The following is a 21,376-nucleotide window of genomic DNA, read 5'->3' as shown; positions in this document are numbered from 1 at the left end:
CTTCCTATCAAGGTCAATTGTTATCACCATGGCGAGGAAGTTTTATTAAAACAGATGGGCCCTCGCACCTCTATTTTCAGGTGATGAATGCTGTGAACCTTCTTCAACCAGAAAGGGTGAAACAATAAAGCTGTTAACCTAAACTACATACAGCAAAGGAATATTTTATAGGTTCATTATCCATGTGTTCGGCCTCAGTAGCTGTTACATCAGCAATGTCCTTCACTCCACAACAAACCAGTAATGTAGCACATTCAGCTAAGAGAAAAAAAGAGTGGTTGTATAATTAATGTATTTGCTGGCACGATGCAATCATCCCGTGTCAACAATAGGATGTTTATTGCTCTGCAGCTGAAGGTGTTACCTACATAAGCCATTCAATACTTTTCTGGCCACGCAAAATCAAACAGCAACAATATTCCTGCATTAAAGATTTATCTAGCTCATTTTGGATCAGCTTTGATTGACTTCCTCCTCTGCCTGCATTCAGAAAGACTTTGTGACATTCACATTATGTGACCCCGTACTACTGATTAGAGGGAAAACCACTGGTTTCATCTTTAACAATGTGTTGTCCATTGTATTATCCATTGTGTCAAATCTGTAAATGAAAAGTAGCTAAAGCTGTCAAATATATGTAGTGAATTATAAAGTATGATATTTCCCTGAGAAATGTAAAAGAGTGGAAGTAGCATAAAATGGAAATACTCAAGTACAGCAACAAAGTACAGCACTTGAATAAATGTACTTTCCATCACTGTTGTGTTCTGGGAGTCTTTGACGGTACATTTTATAGTGGGTGATCTTTTAACCTGTAACTTTGCTTATGTTCTCCAGGGAAATAGTAACACCAATATATCTGAGAATGGTATCAATTCATACACAGAAATGTCTCAGAATTCAAGTGTATATATCATAACATCATTAGATGCACGTGCTGTCACTTTCTTCAGTCTTTCAACTTACTGTGACTGCCCCAGAAAATCCTAGAAATTGTGGTGCTTTGAACATCTGCCTGCTCAGGTGCATTCATCTTTCATGCATGATAGGTCGGATGAAAATTCATATATGGAAAGCCAAAGGGTGTGTGTGTGTGTGTGTGTGTGTGTGTGTGTGTGTGTGTGTGTGTGTGTGTGTGTGTGTGTGTGTGTGTGTGTGTGTGTGTGTGTGTGTGTGTGTGTGTGTGTGTGTGTGTGTGTGTGTGTCTGTGTCTGTGTCTGTGTATGTGAGTGTTTGTGTGTTGACAAAACAAGTGGCTCACTCTGTGTATGTGAAGTACACTAGAAGAGCATTGCCCATCGTCACTCTCATGACTTATTGAACCGTGACAGCTGTTGACCAACCAGACTATTCCTGCCTGCAGGAAGGCAGCAGAGAGAGAGTGACAGGGCTGAAAGACGGTGGAGAGCTCAAACTCTATTCAAGATCAAGACCACAACATAATTCCAATCCTGTCTTATAATACAAATGTCAAGAGGAGCTGATGTGTAATTACACACATTCATCTGAACCATTGTGTATTGTTTAATGCTGTGCCACATCTCTGAGTACCTAAAGAGCTGGTTGGATTTCATTTTGTCATCATTAGGCTACATCTCATGGTACACTTGACAGCAGTCTATCAGCTTATTTGTGTTGCTTTTAATGTGTTAACTATAATGAAAGAAAAAATGTCATTTTTTCTGATTTGAAGTTTTAACCACAGTCTTCAATCATCTTGATTTAAAACTGCATTCGAATTCCCATTCATGGAACAATTGTGCCAAACAAATACTTAAAAGCCTTTATTTCACAGCATCTCTGAATGTAAACAGACAAAAGCAACTACTTAAAGCAACATACGTTTAATTTCTGACAAATCTCCAAGATTATTTCTGTAGCTCTGCAGGTCAAAGCAGTAAATCAGTCTCTATGGCCGCAAGATGGTAAACCATTTCACACATGAACATGACATAGATATAGATTTTATATAGCAGCAAACAGACCCACACACAGCAAAACTGACCTCATCATCAGCTATCAGCTCTGCTGGGTGAATATTAGCTACAGGTTATTTGTATGAATCTTTTCTTTGTGTCTGGTAGCAAACAGACTTTTGTCTCATTTCTTAGCTGTATATGGCTTTTCTAAATGAAAAAAAAATCACATGAACCATAAAGAGTAGGAGCAAGCAGCCCAATGCCAATCCATATCATTTCTCAGGATACATCAGTTTGAAAATAATAAGAAATATACATTATGCAAAGGAATCTTGGGTCTTTTTGATAAAACTGTATTTTTGACTCATAAAACCATGTCAGATGTTTATGATCCGTGTTGCTGGTGCAGCTTCATTACTGGGTTAGTTATTACTTGCCAAATGGGAATAACGTGTCTTGTGCTGCTTTAACATACTGTTCAACCTAAACAGAGATCCGTACAGAATACTAACACCCTCTCACTGGATTTTCGTCGTACAACAAAGCAAATGAGCCAATTCAGATGAGCACATATGACAGGTTAAAGTGATTCTATGAGATGCGTAAAGTGGAATTTCCAACATTCAAAAATGTCATTTAGTGTTAAATTTAGTATTAAATTTTGTTTTTTTTAATATAATGAATAAGGCCAGAATAAGGCCAACCATTAGCTTGAGCTTAATAATTATTCAAGAAAATGACTATGTCGGCTTAAATCCGTGAAACTTACGTGGAACAATTTTACTGAAGTTTTCATTACTGATCATGGATTTTCCCATTGCTGCATGCACAACTTATTTGAATCATAGAGATGTTACTTTTTTTCTTCTTTTTTTTCACCATTCTATAGTCTAATACTTTTTAAATGTTATATCCAAAAATAATTATTATTGGTTTAGTTCAGGACCTGCAGCATCGGAAGCGTACAAGTTTATGGAAAGCTTTCTTGAAGTCCTCATTAGACATTGTGTATATGATCGGGTTGATGAGGGAGTTCAGATATCCCAGCCAGGTGAAAAAGTCAAATAACTCGGGGAGGAAACATGTGTCACATGTGGCTACCACCAGTGTGTATATGAAAAACGGCAGCCAGCAGACGATATAAGCGCCGAGGATTATCCCCAGTGTTTTTGTGGCTTTTCTCTCTCTGGCTGCTGAAATTCGTTTCTTCTCCAAAAGCGCGTCCGATACCGTCACCTTCACCTGGTTTTCGCTTGTTGAGGACCCGGTGTCGCTTGAAGGAGTGTCGTGTCTGTTGCACCGCAGAGAGCCGGTGGACGCCACGGATCCGGGGGAGTTGGTGACCAAGTGCGCAGAGGTGAGTCTCTTCCCCACTTTCTTGGAGGACTGCTTGAGGATCCGCTTCCGAGCCTCGACATATATCCGCCCGTAGAGGACAATAAGCAACAAGGTGGGGATGTAGAATGCCCCAAAGGTGGAGTAGATGGTGTAGAAAATATGATCCGTGTTGACACTGCAACTGGTCAGCTCATCCGCCTTCACCTGCCTCCAGAAGAGAGGCGGCAGGGAGATGGAGATGGCGATGACCCAGGCTGTGGCCACCATCCCGGCTGCGCGTCCCGGCGTGCGCTTTTTGGAGTACTCAACCGCGTCCGTGATGGCCCAGTACCTATCCAGTGCTATTACGCACAGGTGGAGGATGGAGGCCGTACAACACGTTATGTCCGAGGAAAGCCAAATGTCGCACACAATTTGCCCGAGCGTCCAGGTGTGGAAGACTGTGTACAGGACGCAGATGGGCATCACCAAAATGGACACCAGCAGGTCGGTGATGGCCAGAGAGGCGATCAAAAAGTTGGCAGGAGTTTGCAATTTCTTCGATTGGGAGATTGTGGCGATGACGAACGCGTTGGATAAAGTGGTAGCGAGCGTGAAAACAGAGAGAATCAACGCTAGACTGATATGGTAGGCGAGATTCTCTGCGCTGCCATCCACCGTGGAAGCATCTGCAATCAAACTGTAGTTTGTGGTGTTCACCGGTTGAGTCGGCTCGACTTGACCGGAGAGCTCCATAACTTTTAGTCACTTTTTTATCATATTTATTTCACCCTGTGAGATGTCTGACCTTTAAGGTGCCCCCTTTTCTCTTGACGACGTGGTAAAACTATCCGTTCCATCTGGCCAGATAAATGGAACAATCAGTCTGAAATATAAGCATGGATTCCTTCCCTCCTCATTTTCTTCTGTTACATTAGATTTTAATACGCAGATGCCGATATTTGAAAGTAAATATCCATTCCTCACAGGAATTTGAACTTTTCCGTTTTTTAGCCATAAACAGCAAACTTCTCTTAACGGTAAATATACACAGCAAATAAGACAAAAAAGGGTTGTGTGTGAGTGATGAGCAGTGAGTCCTGATGTCCCAACATCTGGGGAAGATGTCACAGATAATCCGCATGTAGGGCAGAAGTTCTCCAGAACTGTGTCTCCTCAGGCCCCCTGTGGTTGAATGGTGAGCCCAAAGTCTTGATTTTATACACAGTCTGCATCAAACCAGCACCATCACAGTCTCTCTCTCTCTCTCTCTCTCTCTCTCTCTCTCTCTCTCTCTCTCTCTCTCTCTCTCTCTCTCTCTCTCCCCCTACCTCCCTCCCCATAAACAGTAGGATATTTGCTGGGTCATAGTGCCTCTCTTTTGTAGCATATGCACCTTAAACATTGTGATTTGAATTGGAAAAATTAAGTGTTGCACATGTTCTGACAAGTCACCAGCAGAAGTTAGTAAGTCATAAGCAATTCTAAATGTTTAAAGTCAAAAGTATTATTAAAGTCCAAGTCTACAGTTTTAAAACTTATATATGTTGTGAATGTATATACATTTTTTGATCTCAGTGCCCTTCAGTTATGTTGTCCTGACAACAAATAAAGGGTTAAAAAGACTTTTTGACTGGTGCTGGAGGACAAACACCACTACTGGAACTATTAATAACTACCACTATTAATAAAAGTCATCATTTATAAACCTTAAACCCTGTCATGTTGTAAAATCCATTCAAATACTCTGCTTTTAATATTAATGTGTGTTTGGTTTTCCCACAAAAAATTACCTCATTAAAATCCTTGAAATTAAGCCATCTCCTTTTCTATTCTCTCTCTCAGTGAAAAATCCAGAATCTATAAATATGCAAATATTATTGATTTCAAAAGTTTAACTGGACAGAAAATGTTTCCTACTTCCTACTGAGAAATCTCACCCATGTGCACCCGGGATTTCAAGTTTCCACATCACACTTGTGTAAGTTGCATACTGGACTACTAGTAGCCTCCCAACCAGTTGTGAGGTCACAAATCCTGCTTATGAAGGCACACAAACTCAGATATAAGGTGAGTGCAAACAAATGTTCCACTTTTAGCAGATCCTATCTCAACATCAGAGCATCCTTTTAAATTCTTAAGACAGATAGTATGTAACTGGATGCAGGATGAGTGGTTCACACACTTTGAGGTCCTCCGCTTTTTGCACTTCCAATGTGTGAAATAGGCTGACATTGACGTTGGTATTGGGTCACTGTCAGTTACACACAAAGCTGTGAACCTCTTGCTCTTATGCAATGCATCATGTAGGTTCTCAACTTCACATATTGTCTCCACAGAGGCTGTAATCTATTCAATTACAATCTATGGTTATTTTTGTGAAATGAATTTCTGGTCTGCTCAGAATATATATATATATATATATATATATATATATATATATATATATACATATTAATGAACACCCCCCTCCTCCAACACACACAGATCAGATCATGGTCACCATCACCACTACTTGCCTAACCCTTAATTTAAACTTCACTGCTGACCCAAAAAACAGCTGTTTCCCAACTGGGGATATGGCTTTTGTCCCCAATTGGACAAGCCACCCCCAATGAACTGGTCCTGTCTGAAATGTGTCCAAAAAAGTAGCCTATGACAGACCACATATCACACACACACACACACACACACACACACACACACACACACACACACACACACACACACACACACACACACACACACACACACACACACACACACACACACACACACACACACCAGGACATTGTCCATTTTCCAAAACTAAGGAATTGAAATGACTCCCAGTAATGAATCTATGTGTTATATATTCTTTTCTCATCTCTTTTCCACTTTTATTCATTTCCTCATCAGAAACTTTTAAATGAAATTGATTTGTCACTTCTATTGCACCCGACAGTCTTCTGATTCACACTTGACTGTCTGCATCTGTGGTGCTGAACTGGTTTTAGCAGCTGGAAATTGTCGACTTTTGAAGCATAGTTTCAGATACATTATTCATTTAGATTATTTTTGGTCTTTCACATCACAGTTGTAAAACCCAATCAAGTTTGATTTAGGCTGTAAAGTAATATTATTAGATAGTGATAGATAGTGATTATGACATTTAAGATCCCCCCAGACATTTTTTATGTACATAAAATACTCCTAATAACATCTACTCTTTCTCCCTCATTAAAAAATCCAAAATCCAGAATAGTGATGATGTCACAAATCCTGCTCAAAAATGCACACATTGCTCTACATTTTTTGGGGACACAGAGAAAGTTCAGCAGATGAATGTACAAATACCCTTGTAGTGTCAAACGTTGCACATACATCATTCTGCACTGAGAAGCTCAAACATCAAACTGAAGGAAAAGGAAGATAAACACATTTTTGACTGGAGGGAGACTTTTTAAACATTCACATACAGAGAAAAATGTATATGTTTTAGCCACAAAAGGCCCTCTGACTTGTTGGCACTTAAGCACTTATCAGCACTGGATAGTTAATGGAAACCAGCTACTGCTAAATCAGGACCATGGACAGTGCCAGGTTTTTCACCTGAGCTGTCTTCTCCCTTCTCCTTTCCTTTGTTCTTTTCTTCTACCTTAAACTGATGAATAATGTCATATAATAACCAAAAATACCTCTGTTAATACCCAATATGTTTTGTACATGGTTTTTGAGACTTTCCAGAAAATCAGGTGGTATTTCTGCTGAAGTTTATAGTAAGTATCTTTATTATAGCTTATTTTGGATGGAACTGGCATGATTTATACAATCAAAGTTCAAATGACTTGCAGTGTTTCCACTGAGGGGCAAATATTCACATCATGACCAGTCATGTGAATCATGTGTGGTCATATAAATGTATTTTTTCCACAACACTTTTTGAAAAGGTTGACTCTGTATGCTGTCCTCAGGTCAGTAGGTCATGATCTAAAGGTCATCGTTACAGCACATGTCCAGGCCACACATGGCAGCTAACACACACAGCTTCATCTTTTACCAAAGTCAGCAATACATAATCACTGTTATTCTTCTCTTCTTAAAAGAAAGCTGACCGCTGGGACTGTCCTGATGTTAGTCTCATGCATTTGTCACACAAAATCCAAGACAGTGATCTATGAGTCTGCTGCTTTTCCCTCCAACCAAAGAAGGAAAAAGCTGATTTGAGTCATGCATTTTCCTTGGTGAAGGTGGTCTTAACTGTTAAAACAACCTTTGTCATGAAAAACTTCAGACAAGCACATTAAAAAAACATCAGGAGCATTTACAGTTTGATATAGCAGGAAGGTATCTCACTGAGGTGCAAATTAACGATGCATTCATCTCAACAAATAATCTAGGAAAAAGGGAAAAGACCATGGACGTCTGTCAAAGACATGCTACTGGGCAGCTTGTTTCCACTGAGGCAAATGAAGTTGAAGTTTCCATACAGTCACAATACTTTGAGGTGCTTGTGTTTGGCTAGTGTCTATGAAATGTCATAAAGGTGAATTTCTGAAATGTTCCTGCATATAATATCAGTTTATGAGCTGTTTATACCTGGATTTATTCACAAGAATCAATATTTACATGGTTTAAAAGGCTTTACATATTGTAATTGGTTGGAATTATATGAGGTTGTACTTTCCTGGGGAGATTGAGCATTAACTCATTAGATTCTGGTGATATATCTTATATTGACTCAACTACTAAAATAATCCATAAAGCATTCAAAAATAACTTTGATACCCTTGAAAGTTACATTAGCAATGTGCCATCTCTCCCCCATCATAGATAAGTATGTTTAGTGTTAATGAATTTTCTTTGTGGATGGACTGCACCTGCTGCAAAAGGAAATTGTAAAAGAGTGTTACTGGAGTCCTATCGTTTTATTTTGTTTCATGGTTGTGGTTTTCTGTGTTTGAAAGCTCCAGTGTGAGTGACCCAGTTCAACAGCAGCAGAAGCACAGGGCAATTTCTGTGACTGTGTTTCTGTTATCTCTAAACACATTGCAGTGCAGCCCATTCACCGGTTACATCCAATCTCACACTGGCCCTGCAAGTCCTATTTATAGTCAGGTAATAAGGTATCCAGCAAACCTTAAAGTCAGCACATTTTACCACATGCGAGCACAGGACGATGTGGATATTTTGAGATTTTTTAAGACCTTTTTGATATGCAAATATGTGAGTTTATTATGAGTCATTTTAATTCATCCACTTGATGATTTAAAATTAATTACATGTTTGAAACTGGATTTCTGGCAAGATAAAAGTTTGTTTGGATTCTGGCATGAGTTCATCATTGTTCCAGCATGTTTTCTGAAACTTCATCCTGAGTAGGTCAAGTGGTAAATGGATCAAGTTCCTGCCAAGAACCATCAATAGTGTGTTCCAGGTGGAAACATTCCTGCAAGAGTCTACATCAAAAAGGGAACTAAATAAATCCTCAACATGCTTGCATATATTTGTGGCCACTTGGGGGCAGCACAACAAGCTGTAACATAATGTTTAAATATTTTTACCTCAGTTGGAACACACAGAGCAACATTTGCATTTATTTAGAGTCATGGCCACCTGCCAAATATATTTCTGTTTTAATTTCCACCAATTCCTGAGTGAAGTATCTGACTTCTTAGCTGCTAAATGCTCTTCTGTGTTCACCAGCTAGTCACTAACATACTCAGTGTGCTATTTGGCGCTAAGTGGGTAAGATACAGTGGGGTTTTTTATGGATTTAAAAAAATGTTTTTTACTTAAAACAGCTGACTTACAAATGGAAATTATGCTGATGGGAACGGTGAGAGAAGGCAGTAAAGTTACGAGCCATAAAATCAAAAAAAATAATTGTTTTGAAAGAAGCTGAAATACAGAGCGGAGAGGAACTGCTTGATCAGGTGATAATTCTCTGTAGGTTCATAACTGTGCACAAAACATTTCACATTACTGAGTGAACATGAGTGAAGCGTTTAAGTGACAGTTGCAACTCACAAAGGTGTGATGTTGTACATACACGCAATTCTGCAGCGCTTTTTAACACTTAAGCACTTTGTTAGAATAAACTTCATCAAGAGCACTTTTAACGCTTTTTTGGGGTGACTTTGTTGTCGTATCTGTTTATCCCTGATAAGTGACAGCTGTAAGCGACTGAGAACAAATAGGGCAAGCCCAAATCAGGGCAGATCCCTTGTTGTTATGACATGCATCAGTCCCTCCCCACCTACCCAAAACCATCGCTGTAGGGAATGACTCCTTCTTCTGTTTATAAGATGAGTCACAGGAGAAATGACCAAGCTGAGCTGAGCTGGGTCATCCATGTTTGGATTCTGGATTCTAAAAAATACAGCAGTAAGATGGAAGTGGATTTCAAACTTTGAGAGAGCATTGTGTTTGTGTTTGCATCTGCATACAGAATCAGTTTCATGTTTGTCAAGGTTATATTTGCATATTTAAAGACATCATGTCCACATTCCTCCAAAGTTTCATTCAAATTAATTGTAAATAACGGTATTCAGTTGGCTGCAATCTGCCACCTCAACTCTAGATGCCACTAAACCCTCCACATTAGTCCCCTAAGAGCAGTATTTTCAGTAATGCTACTTTATTTTTCTACTTCACCACTACATTATTTATCCTGATGGCTATAGTTTGCAGATCAAGATTTAAAGTACAAAAAATGTTTTGGGTTTATAAAAATTGATACATTTTTATAGGTTAAACTACCTGAAAGTAGTGTATAGCAGTTTAATTCTATTAAAAGGTTGTTTACAATAATGTCATAATATAATACAATTTTCTGAAAAGGTTCATTCTGCTTAACGTACTTTAACCTTTGATAATTAAGTGCATTTTTCTTATTCATTTTTAATGATGAACTTTTACTTAGGAGTAGTTTTATAGTGTTGTCACACTACTTTAACAGTATAAGATCCTGCACCAGAACCAAATATAGGACAAATGTTGAGTTGCAGAACCCATCCCACTGCAGTGCTCCCCAGCATGGTCTGATGGCACATGTTGCCTTCTGCTCCGCCAATCAGCCCTTGGAGGCATCCTGCTAAAAATGTATCAGGGAGTTTGGAACTGGAAGCTTTTTGGGCACAAACTCCAAATCTGATGATGATCACATAAAGGATCTGACGCCACCATGTAGGGGACTGTCCTCCTTTTTGAAGGGCTTTTTGCCCCATTTTTCAGAGACCTTCAGCATGCATATTGTGTGGGTCACCCAAATGAAGATTGTCTGCTTGCTTGTAGAATGTTTCATTGCACTGCTAAATTAAACACTGAAAGCACTGTGTATCGCATAATTTTACTCCCTGGAGGAGAGGATGTGACGGGAAATGAGCTAAGTAGTGACTGCTGATTGATAACAGGCCTGTGTTACTGCGGTCGGTCTCATTCTGGCTTAAGATCATACAGAAACTGAATGGTCACACGAGAAAGAGACTGCAGGCAGATATGATTTTTATCAGCACTTTGAAGAGCTGCAGCCGGTCCACACATTGCAGAGAAGGAATCAAGTGTAGAAATTGATTTGTTAAGCCATGGCAACGATGCTGCAGTGATACCATTGTGTCAGTCACTGAGGATTTGTTGCATAATGCATAATATTTCTTCTCTAAACATCCATGGTATGTAACTGCAGTATCAAAGATGGCCTCATTTTAACAATTAAAAGAAGATTACTCTGTGGTATAGATTGCAAACATTGTAATTGACATGTTACTCTGAGATATGAGAATATGACTTTAGCATGTGTGATGAGACTTAATTTATTGCCTCCTTGAGGAATTCCTTGAGGAATTTTGTTTGTGTGTGTATGTTTGCTTAAATACGTGTGAAGTTAGTGTGCTGAAAGAAAAGACACAGGAGGCGACCAGGCTAATCCTCAGTGGGCAGACAAGGGCTAATAGCACTCATCAGTGTTGGTGTGGGTGATGGCTGATGGAGTGTGAAAAGGAGAAGTTGCTGTGTCGCATGAGGTTTAGCTGTTAGGAAGAAGCTATGTTGAAATTTATCACCCTGTCTAGAAATTATATATTGTCATACATACCCACTTCCATCGAGGCTGGCAGAAAGTTAACCCACTTTGTCACAGCTGCATTTACATAAAGCTTACACAGCAAAAAAGACAATGTTATCACAGAGCGAGTCTGCACAATTAAGTGCTTCTGTTCGCACAAAACAAGAGAAAGTGGGAGGACTGAGTCTTCCTCAACTGCTATAGAAATCCAATATTCCTCTGTGTGTGTTTATGAAGAATGTTTACGCCTAAGCTTCACAAGTACAACACCATCTGTCTAACTATGTCAACTCCTGAGTCAAAATGCACCAGATGCAACCAGATGCAGTTTTGTGGGCTGTTATGCACGGAACACTGCAAACTGTTTCATGTAGAGCCTATATCAGTTAGTACTGCTGGCTTATCTTGCTCATTGGGGGGTATTGTGTGTACATACATGTGTTTTGCATCTGTGCTTACATTTGAGATTATGCAGATGAAACCTGTTTTGGTGCATAATGTAATTGTGATTTAGCAGCCTAATATAAGAGGAAGACTGTCAACTATCAAATCTCACAAATAATTAAGGGTGACCCACAAGGCTAAAAGTCAATCTTGGCACTCAAAACAATAAAGAGTTGTTTGTATAGTCGGCATTAGTTGAATAAGCACATAAAACATCAAATTATTGCTTTTATTATTTTTCATAAGTGGGCAAATATAACATGATGGATTACCAAATCCCAGGATGGGTTATAACAACAAGAGACAGCCCATGTAATTGTAAAGGTGCACTGCAGGACAGTTGTTTTAGTAAGTCCCCATATGCATCCATTACAGAGATATTATTAAGAGTATGAAGTGAGTGCTTTTGCAATCGTGGACGACTGATGCAACCCTTGAGGGTTAATATGAGGGGTTCTTATGTCACATAGTGAAAACTGAACACCCCACCATTCAGTTTGTTCTGGCACCAGGCTGTGCTCTACAGTGAATGTACAGTGAATGTGGAGATTTCTGGCAGTGTTCACATGAAAACATACAATTGTGATTAAATTCTTTTTGATCTTAACGACCTTTAAAGGTACCCTGTAGAGTTTTTGACCACTAGTGGCACTATAGAGTAATGTTTTGATGAACAGGTGCAGTTTTGTTTATATCTTACACTCTACTAACATGCAAACAGTGTTGCCAACTTTCAAGACCCTTTTATAGGATTATTTAAGACATGGCATGACATGAAATAACTTGAAAGATGTGACAGACATGACTGATGACTGTCACAGCTAAAAAAGTGTCTTTGAAGGCTAAAATAATTTGGATTAATTCAAGTCACAAGCAGTGGAATAAAAAGCCCACTTGCTAATTCAGTTTTATTAACATTAATTTTGATGTTCAGTTACTGATGAGAATATATCATCCATTAATCTATTAGTGGCTCATACTGTTTTTGGTTAAGTCTTTAGTCTGTCCACTAAGGGGTGCTGGCAGGTGGCGGGCATTGAATCGACAAGGCAGTCAGCACTTTTACTCCATACAGATTGTTAAGAGCAGTGATTCATTCATTCATTCATGAAACTAAGGAGAGGAAGACAATCTGCAGGAAGGACACTTAATAAATACTATTTTGTTTGTATTATGCAACCTATTATTGTCTCTTGAAGTGTCTCTTCATAATTTATTCAGGAAAGAAGAGGTCCTCTTCTAGAAAAATACAAAATACATAAATGGGGTGTTTAAAAAGACAATGAGATACTAAGTCAAAATTAACATAATTAACAATATTTTTACTCAATTAAAATGACGAGAAAGTGAGCCAAAGTTAGTCCATTTTATTTAAGCTCAAGTGCTTTACCAGGTTACCAGCTATGTTCCATAAAGTCCCGTTCAACTTTAAAATACAACAAATAACTTACTAAATGCAATTTATGGAGACTCCCATGGTCCCAATCAAATCACACACCCAGACCTTCCCAACTGTAGCTTTTTCAGGTAATCTCAAATTAATTCTTAAATAGCTGGTAGGCCCAAAGTCTATTTTCACTGAAAAAGATGTTAAGTCAAAATTGTGATCTGTTTATGTATCTACATAACTTTTTCTAATAAGAAACTTTATAAAGACTACATAAATTAATAACCTTTTGGCAGGTGTTTATCCTTTATCTTTGGTCATTATGCAGTAGCCTAATAAACATTATTTAATTCTGATTCATTTAAAGTAATTAATGAAAGGATTTTGATTCAGACCCTCCTGCATTCTCCAGAGGGAAAGTGATCATACGGTCAGAGTGATCTTGATAAACCCAAAATCTGTTTTTATTACAAATCAACATTAGCACATATTTATTGACCATTCATAAAAAAACATTAGCTATAACATATACCACTTCATAATTTCCCTGTAAATTACAGTAAACTACTGGCAGTAGTATGAGAATCGAGCACAGAGTGAAAGAAGGAGTCATGAAGTCACCTCAAGTTCTTCAGAAGAGTGGTGATGAAGATTCACTGTGAGTTTATCTTTTTCTTTTTGGCTTTACTTTACCTGACTGACCTCTGTTCTCCTCTCCGGATCCATCACAATGAAGACCTTTACAATAAAAAGAAAACACATTTGAAACACAGACATTAAAATGAACTAAAAGTCATGAAAAATAAACACAAACCACAAAGGGATATAAATGCAAAATTAAAAATAATAATAATAACCTTAGGTAAAATTATCAAATTCTTGTTGCTAAATCCTAAAACAAACAGGGGAACGCTGTAAAGAGGCTAAACCATCTGTGATGTGATCATGCCTCTAAAAGCATGACAGCTGAGTTCTGCACACTCTGTAGTTGTTTCAAAGGGTTTTTGATTAAGACAAGAGAAAAGGCTGATGCAATAATCAAGGTGTGATGAGTTAAAAGTATGCAACAGTTTCTGCATCTCTAAAATTTAAAGTAGATCTCATTTTTGCAATATTTATGAGATGATAAAAACATAATTGGACAAGCTTTGTGATATTTTGCTCCAAACATAAATTGCTTACAAACAGGACACCAAGATTCCCAATGTGTTGTGACAGGGAACCTTTAGATAGCAGTACTTGTTTTGTGATATGCTGGGAACTTATGACAAGGATTTCTGGGGGGGGGTTTTCACCTTGAACTCACCTATTATTTGCCAAGTTTTACAGCTTAGTAACAAACTACAACATCTGTGCAGCAACCTATAGCAAATACAGTTGGGTTGAGCTAAAATAGCCAACATGACCACTCTGTCTTTTGGGGCTCAGCAACCAACTCAGCTACATATCTGAATCAACTTCAACTGTTATGTGCTTGAGATAGTAGGCAGGCTATTGTTAATTATGAAATGCGAGTGGAATAAACAAGGTGAAGGTATAGATCATCAGCATTCAGTTCAAAAGAAAACAGTCAACCAAAAATAATGATTATACCAATTTAAAAATCAAACGCAGTCGCTAATTGAGTAGCCAAATGCACAAATGTAAGTCTATTTTCTGAGTATGACATTCCTGAACTTTTGGTTTAATTCCACAAAGGAGAATGAACGTTTTATTGTTGATGTTGATGTCTGCATGTGGCTTAATTACGTACCCTCATTAGGCTACTGGCAGCGAATGTATTTTACGGTCAAATCAAAAGAATTGTAGCTACCTTACTTTTAGAACTTGGCTGTATTTACCTTTTTTCCTGGATGGAAAGGGTTTGCATGGACACAAATATTTCGTAACAGACTTTTACCCTATGGCAGGCATGTCCAAACTATTCCACAAAGGGCCATGTGGCTGCACGTTTTTGTTCCAACCATTCAAGAGCACATGATTCAACCAATCAACTGTCTGAAGACTGAGATCAGTTGATTAAATGAGTCAAGTCTGGTGTGCTTCTGCTTGGTGGGGTTAAAAACCTGCAGCTACATGGCTCTTTGTGGAATAGTTTGGACACCCCTGCGGTATCCTCCCCACTTCACAGCCCACGCCGTTTTCTTGTGCTATCCATTCTTGGTAACTGGTGCGCTTTTACGCACAGCCACATGATGAGCGCCTGGAAGTGTCGGTGTCCTCCGTTGACCTCCCTCTGCCTCGCTTTGCTTATAAACCTATTGGGCAAAGCGTCGACTTTCGAGTTGACACTGCTTCACACCAACGACAACCATGCGCGCATCAAGGAGACCAGCGTGGACTCGGGAAAGTGTCCTGCCGGTGGTCCATGCTTCGCTGGGGTCGCCAGAAGGTTCACTAAAGTGTCGGAGATCCGTAAAAAGGAGAATAACGTGTTATTTCTGGATGCCGGGGACCAGTTTCAGGGAACTGTCTGGTTTAACTACTACAAAGGCGCCGAAGCAGCGCACTTCATGAACAAACTTGGTTATGATGCTATGGTAAATAATATTCTCTTGATTTTAGATGTGAGGCATAAATGAAACGTCTGAACTGCACGTTGGAGAATTGTCGATCTTTTTTTCAAAAACAACATTGAATCAATTTTATTTTTAAAAATCTATGTTCTTTTGTGTGTTTATAGGCTTTTGGAAACCATGAGTTTGACAATGGAGTGGAGGGTCTGATTCAGCCCTTCCTCCAGAATGTGAATTGCTCTGTGTTGAGTGCCAACATAAAACCTGACCAGACTCTGGCCCCAAAACTCAGCGGCTACTATGCGCCATACACAGTCTTCAGTGTTGGCTCAGAGCAAGTGGCTGTTGTTGGATACACCACTGCAGAGACGCCATTCTTATCCTTACCGGGTAATTCATGTAAATCAACATAATATGGAAGTTATTAAGAACTATTAGATGCAACACTTCATGTGCACAGTGAGTTAAAGCTTTATTAGGACAGTACATGATATGTGTTTTCCTCTGCCTAATGCACCAAAGATACAATTCTTTTTTTTAAACTTCTATTAGTCTGTTTGTTACTCACTGGGACGTTTATCTTCTTCTATATTTATTTATTTAATTTTTTTGTAATTTAACGATAGTCAATGTTACACGTTTTATTCACCAATATTTGGTTGTAAACTAAAAAAAATAATAGAAACCCTCTCTCTCCCTTCTGTGCCCAAGGCCAACACCTTAAGTTTGAGGATGAGGTAAAGGCGCTTCAGTTTCAGGTTGATAAACTGGAGACTTTGGGGTACAATAAGATAATCGCCCTGGGACACTCTGGCTTTGATGTGGATCAAGACATTGCCAAGCGGGTGAGAGGAGTTGACGTTGTCATTGGAGGACACACCAACACTTTCCTTTATACTGGTATTTCTATTTTATTCTCCTCTCTTCTGATTTATTTTGTTGGATAAGGTTTCACACTTGTAACTCTTAGCTGGTATTGAGTTTTATGATTTTATTCAATTCACCTGCAGAAGACTTTTTTTCACACTACGCTCAGATACTTATTTATATATACAAATGCATGAAATAAATTTAAATACAAAGTAGCAAGAACAAAAGCATTGTTTACCTTCACTGTAAGAGAAAATGGGAAACAGTGCACAATAACCCTCGAAATTCTACTCATGGGAGGAAACCCCCCATCCACCGAGGTGCCAGCAGGTCCATACCCTTTCATGTTGAAGTCTAATGATGGGAGAAATGTGCCAGTGGTCCAGGCCTTTGCATTTGGGAAATACCTTGGATACCTGAAGGTTACCTTTGACAAGGCCGGGAATGTGGTGAAAGCTGACGGAAACCACATCCTAATGGACAGCAGCATACCTCAAGGTAACAGCCTGTGCTTCAGTAATTACACATGGGTTGTATTAGACTTTGATGCGTTACCGGTTGAGAGGACAAAGCTGAAATCAATTATTAAACCAAATATATTTTTTAAATGACTTGATGTGAGATTGAGATAGGACAATCCATGTCTGTCTGCCATTCTCAAGTAAATTAATAATTAAGTGTACATCTTGGAATAATTTTGGTAATATTAACACAGCTGCTGAAACAAAAGTTTGGACTTTTTTAGATTATTCATTAAAAAGGTACCACAAAACAGTATAATGAATGCTCTGTTTGCTAAACTATTTATAAAAACTTTCTTGGGGTTTCATTTAAAATGCACTAAGCTTGTCTCATGTTTTCTTCATTTTTTTCATAAGCTTAATTTTTCTTCAAACTCTCAGACCCAGACATCCTCGCTGACATTGAGGAGTGGAAGAAGGCCTTGGCTCAGTACTCCTCACAGTACGTTGGACAGACGTTAGTCTACCTCAATGGGACATTTGAAGAGTGTCGATTTCGGGAGTGTAACCTTGGAAACATGATTTGTGATGCTATGGTAATAACTACAGGAAACTTTCAGGAAATTCAATCAAATATTGAAAAGGGAGTAGTTGCTCCCTCAAGCTGTTGTTTACTTAACCCCAGAGACAAAAGGAGAACTTTTTTCTGCAATATACTTCAACATGTTTTCTTTAACAGAGACCCCCAGTTTCACCTTGTGTGTAGCTCATATCCTGTCTGTGCATGTTCAATGTTTAGAATTAGATGGGAATTCATGGAACTGAAAGGGCTGCATGGATTCTGAGGAGACTGGCATAAATACCACTTACCAGATCACAATGTTATCCACTGTCAACATATAACTTTTTTTCTCATGTCATCAGATTTATCACAATATAAAGTATTCAAGTGAGCAGCAGTGGAATCATGTGGGCATATGCATGCTGAATAGTGGAACCATACGGACAGCTATAGATGAGCACTACAGAAACGGTAACAGATTTTTCTAAAGAATAATGTAGAGCTTCACTATAAAGGCCACTTATTGTATATGAACTGCCTGCAGCTGTTTTTATAAAATACTCACTCTTACTTATAGGTACCATAACTATGGAGGAGGTACTCACAGTCTTACCATTTGGAGCAACCTTTGACTTGGTCCAGATAAAGGGATCAACAGTGAAAAAGGCATTTGAACACTCCGTTCACAGATATGGAAGCAAGTCTGGAGAATTTCTTCAAGTCTCAGGTCTTTGCTACTGTGCTCATCTACCAACACTGTTTTATAAATGAGTGACTCCTAGAATAATATTCAAGGATATGATATGCAATTTTCTGCAGTGCCAGTCCAAAGTTTGGACACACTTTCCCATTCACTTGAATGAGAAAATAAAAGGCAGATGCCAGATGTGCATGCATGGAAACACAGTTCTGTTTACAGAGCTTCACTAGCTTGTTGTACTACATATCACAACTTCATGACTTTAATCGCCAACCTTATCCCTATAACTGTTACCTTCTCTGGCCAGTTTTTGTATTCAATAAGATGCAGCCTTGGTGAGAGTTGAATGAGAAGATCAATACCACTCTTATGTTAACAGTATATACGCAGTCTGAAATAACTTAGCGGAAAGACTGGAAACAGGGAAACTGCTATCCTAGGTCTGTCTGAAGGTAACAATATGTGACTACCAGCACCTCTAACGCTCACTAATTAATAAGTTAAATCTAATTTATTTAATACACATAAAAAACACAATTTGTATTTCTACAGGGTGGGAAGCAATTAGCATGAAACATTTGGAAACAGCAAAGCTAAATAACTTTATATGTTTTACTTTAATTTATTTTTACTTTCTCTCCATCATTTCCAGGCATTTATGTAGAGTATGACCTCTCCAAGCCAGTAAACCAGCGTGTCGTGTCTCTGTCCATGCTTTGCACCAAGTGCCGTGTGCCCAAGTATGAACCATTAGACCTGGAGAAAAACTACACTGTTGTCATGTCTTCATACATAGTGGACGGAGGTGATGGCTTCACTATGATCAAGGACGAGTTGCTGAAACATAACACAGGTGGGCAGCAGAGTAAATTGTGATTGTGTGAGATGAGATGAGCAATCTGAAATGAAATGTTCTTATTTGGCTGTAAGGTAAATGTGTTTAGTGTAATGTATAAAGATAGCCAAATTCAGTACTTCAAAAAAAAAATCTACTAGCTTTGCAAAGAGAGAATGTTTACCAACCATTGCTTTTAATGGACTCTCTGGACATATATTTGGATGATAAAGTCAAATTGAATCATCAGTGCGTATTATGTAGGTGATATAGGCTTTCAAGTAGTACAAAACACTTGGGAACCCAGAATGATATTTCCTAATTCAGTTGCCTGTGTATCATCATGAAAACAGTACGAAAAAACAGATTCTAGCAGGCTGCATTGGAACTGGAAGTCATGCCAGCCCCATATTAAAAGAGAGCTTCACAATTTTTCAAGTCTATGTTAAAACAATAGTCCCATTTGAACACTGAAACAGATTTTGCTCATTGTAATCATTCCTGCTGTTCATAATGACCATATAAAGATTCCCTGTGCCTATAATGTGAGTGAATCCACAGATTTATTTTAAGAGTTATTTAAATCAAGTGGATATCTTCCACAGTTATTTCTTTTTTCTTTTTGGTAAAAAATCCCTTTGTTTTAGGACAGACTAGAAAAAGTGTGAATCTGTCACACATCACTTTTAAGTGTCTTTTCAAAATCAGTGAGAAAGTGAGTAACAGGTCAGCAACAAGAGAAGAAAGAGGGGAAGTGGTTGCAAACAATTTCTTAAACACAGGATGCTGCTTTGAACGTGTTACACCCAAGTAGCTTCCAGTCCACACCATATTTTTGCTTCTAAGTGGCTGCATTGTGTGCAATATCTGAATTTCACAATTTATGTTATAGTTCGCCACAATTAAGTGGCATCTCATTAATTTCACATTTAAAAGTATTTTGTGTAGTGAATGTGAATGCATTTCCATTTGATGGAATAACCCACTGACTGCAGGCCTAGGAAAAAGTGCCTGTCTATGCATTTTAATAAAGCCAGCTAAATAATATTATTTATTTATATTATTTATTGAACTTATTTAAACTCAGTCTGATAAATATGTTTTAATAGGAGTCTATACTGCAGCTTTCTCATACTCACAAAGCTTATCCCACTGTAAAAATTGAGAACAGGTGTTTTTAAACATGCATTAACGGCTAACTAACCAAGGTGTTTTCCCACTTCTTGCAGGTGATATGGACATTTCTGTTTTCTCTAAATACCACATATCACAGATATGAAGCGCGTGTACCCTGCTGTGGAAGGCCGAATCACTTTCAAGAACTCGGCTGTCTTTTCAGCCCACAGCTTCAGCTTCTTGCTGCTGGGTTCATGCCTGTCTCTGGACCTCTGATTAGCTTTGTGCACTCCAGGAAACTGTGAAAGTGAAGGGCAAGTTTGGTAAATCCTCTGGGACATGGTTAACTGCCTTTCCATCTCGCTGCCTTCAAGGATAACTAGCAGACAACAGCAATCCCAGGTTCAGCCTCCGGGTAGGTTTAATAGCCAGACAGGAACTTATTTTATCCCACAAGTCAGCTGATGATTTAAACAGCTAATTAAAAGCAGTTATATACACAATTTTACACACAAATGTGCTAGATTAACAACGTAAATATGGGATAAATATATGGATAAAAATAAATATAGTTGATTTCCATGTCATTTAGTACTATTTCTACAAGTATGAATGTAACTCAAAAAAATACATTTCTTATTGATGTCAAAAATCCAAGACAGTGTACAGACAAGAGTTCCACAACTGCAGGGCAACGCGCAGCTTCTTGGTGAGTGATTAAAGGGAAGTCTGCCTGGCTGCTTGTCCCCTGCCTCACCCACTGAATAGCCATGGATGAAAACAAGCCAAAACTCCAAAGTATCTATGCATCTGAATCTGGCTTTGGTCATTCTTTGATATTGTGCAGTTTTGGCAAATATCTTCTTTCTTACATTTAGTTCCAGTTCATTGGACACCACTTATTCAGAAAGTTAACATAACACTGGTAATGTGGTTATAGAACCATGCCATAGCTATTTGAGTTTGTTCATCAAGTTCAAACACTGTTAATGAAAAAAAGTTTTCAAAAAATCATTTTTTATAAAATGGAGGGCACGCTTTCACTTTTTTGCATAATGAAAGAAAAGCTTGTTGTTAGAACTAATCAAAATGAGCCATGATGTTTCATTTGAGGTCTGCAATGAATGATGATTCTTCTGTTCCGTTTATCTGGATTAATTTTTTTTTAAATTAATTAATTAATGTGCCAAAGTATGTTTAGTTTA

At 38.4% G+C, this 21,376-nt stretch overlaps 2 protein-coding genes across 2 annotated transcripts; one reads left to right on the top strand and one right to left on the bottom strand.

Annotated features, from left to right (window-relative positions):
* Positions 1 to 2,858: 2,858 nt before the first annotated feature.
* On the bottom strand, positions 2,859 to 3,992 carry htr1b (5-hydroxytryptamine (serotonin) receptor 1B). Its single transcript, XM_062440495.1, has one exon. The coding sequence runs from the start codon at positions 3,990 to 3,992 to the stop codon at positions 2,859 to 2,861; it is 1,134 nt and encodes a 377-aa protein (XP_062296479.1).
* An 11,314-nt stretch (positions 3,993 to 15,306) lies between these two features.
* LOC134001305 (snake venom 5'-nucleotidase-like) lies at positions 15,307 to 20,447 on the top strand. Its single transcript, XM_062440868.1, is given in 10 exon segments — positions 15,307 to 15,651; positions 15,795 to 16,017; positions 16,339 to 16,527; positions 16,798 to 16,995; positions 17,400 to 17,554; positions 17,883 to 17,991; positions 18,098 to 18,247; positions 18,873 to 19,073; positions 20,285 to 20,319; positions 20,322 to 20,447. Coding segments are annotated over 10 exon segments (1,731 nt in total).
* Positions 20,448 to 21,376: the final 929 nt, after the last annotated feature.

The sequence above is a fragment of the Scomber scombrus genome, chromosome 19, assembly GCF_963691925.1.
Source record: "Scomber scombrus chromosome 19, fScoSco1.1, whole genome shotgun sequence".
Lineage (NCBI taxonomy): Eukaryota > Metazoa > Chordata > Actinopteri > Scombriformes > Scombridae > Scomber > Scomber scombrus.
This window is presented reverse-complemented; position numbering and strand designations above follow the sequence as displayed.

Bases quoted from the DNA above. Each gene is read 5' to 3' on its own strand.
- htr1b (XM_062440495.1), bottom strand. From the start codon at position 3,992: ATGGAGCTCTCCGGTCAAGTCGAGCCGACTCAACCGGTGAACACCACA.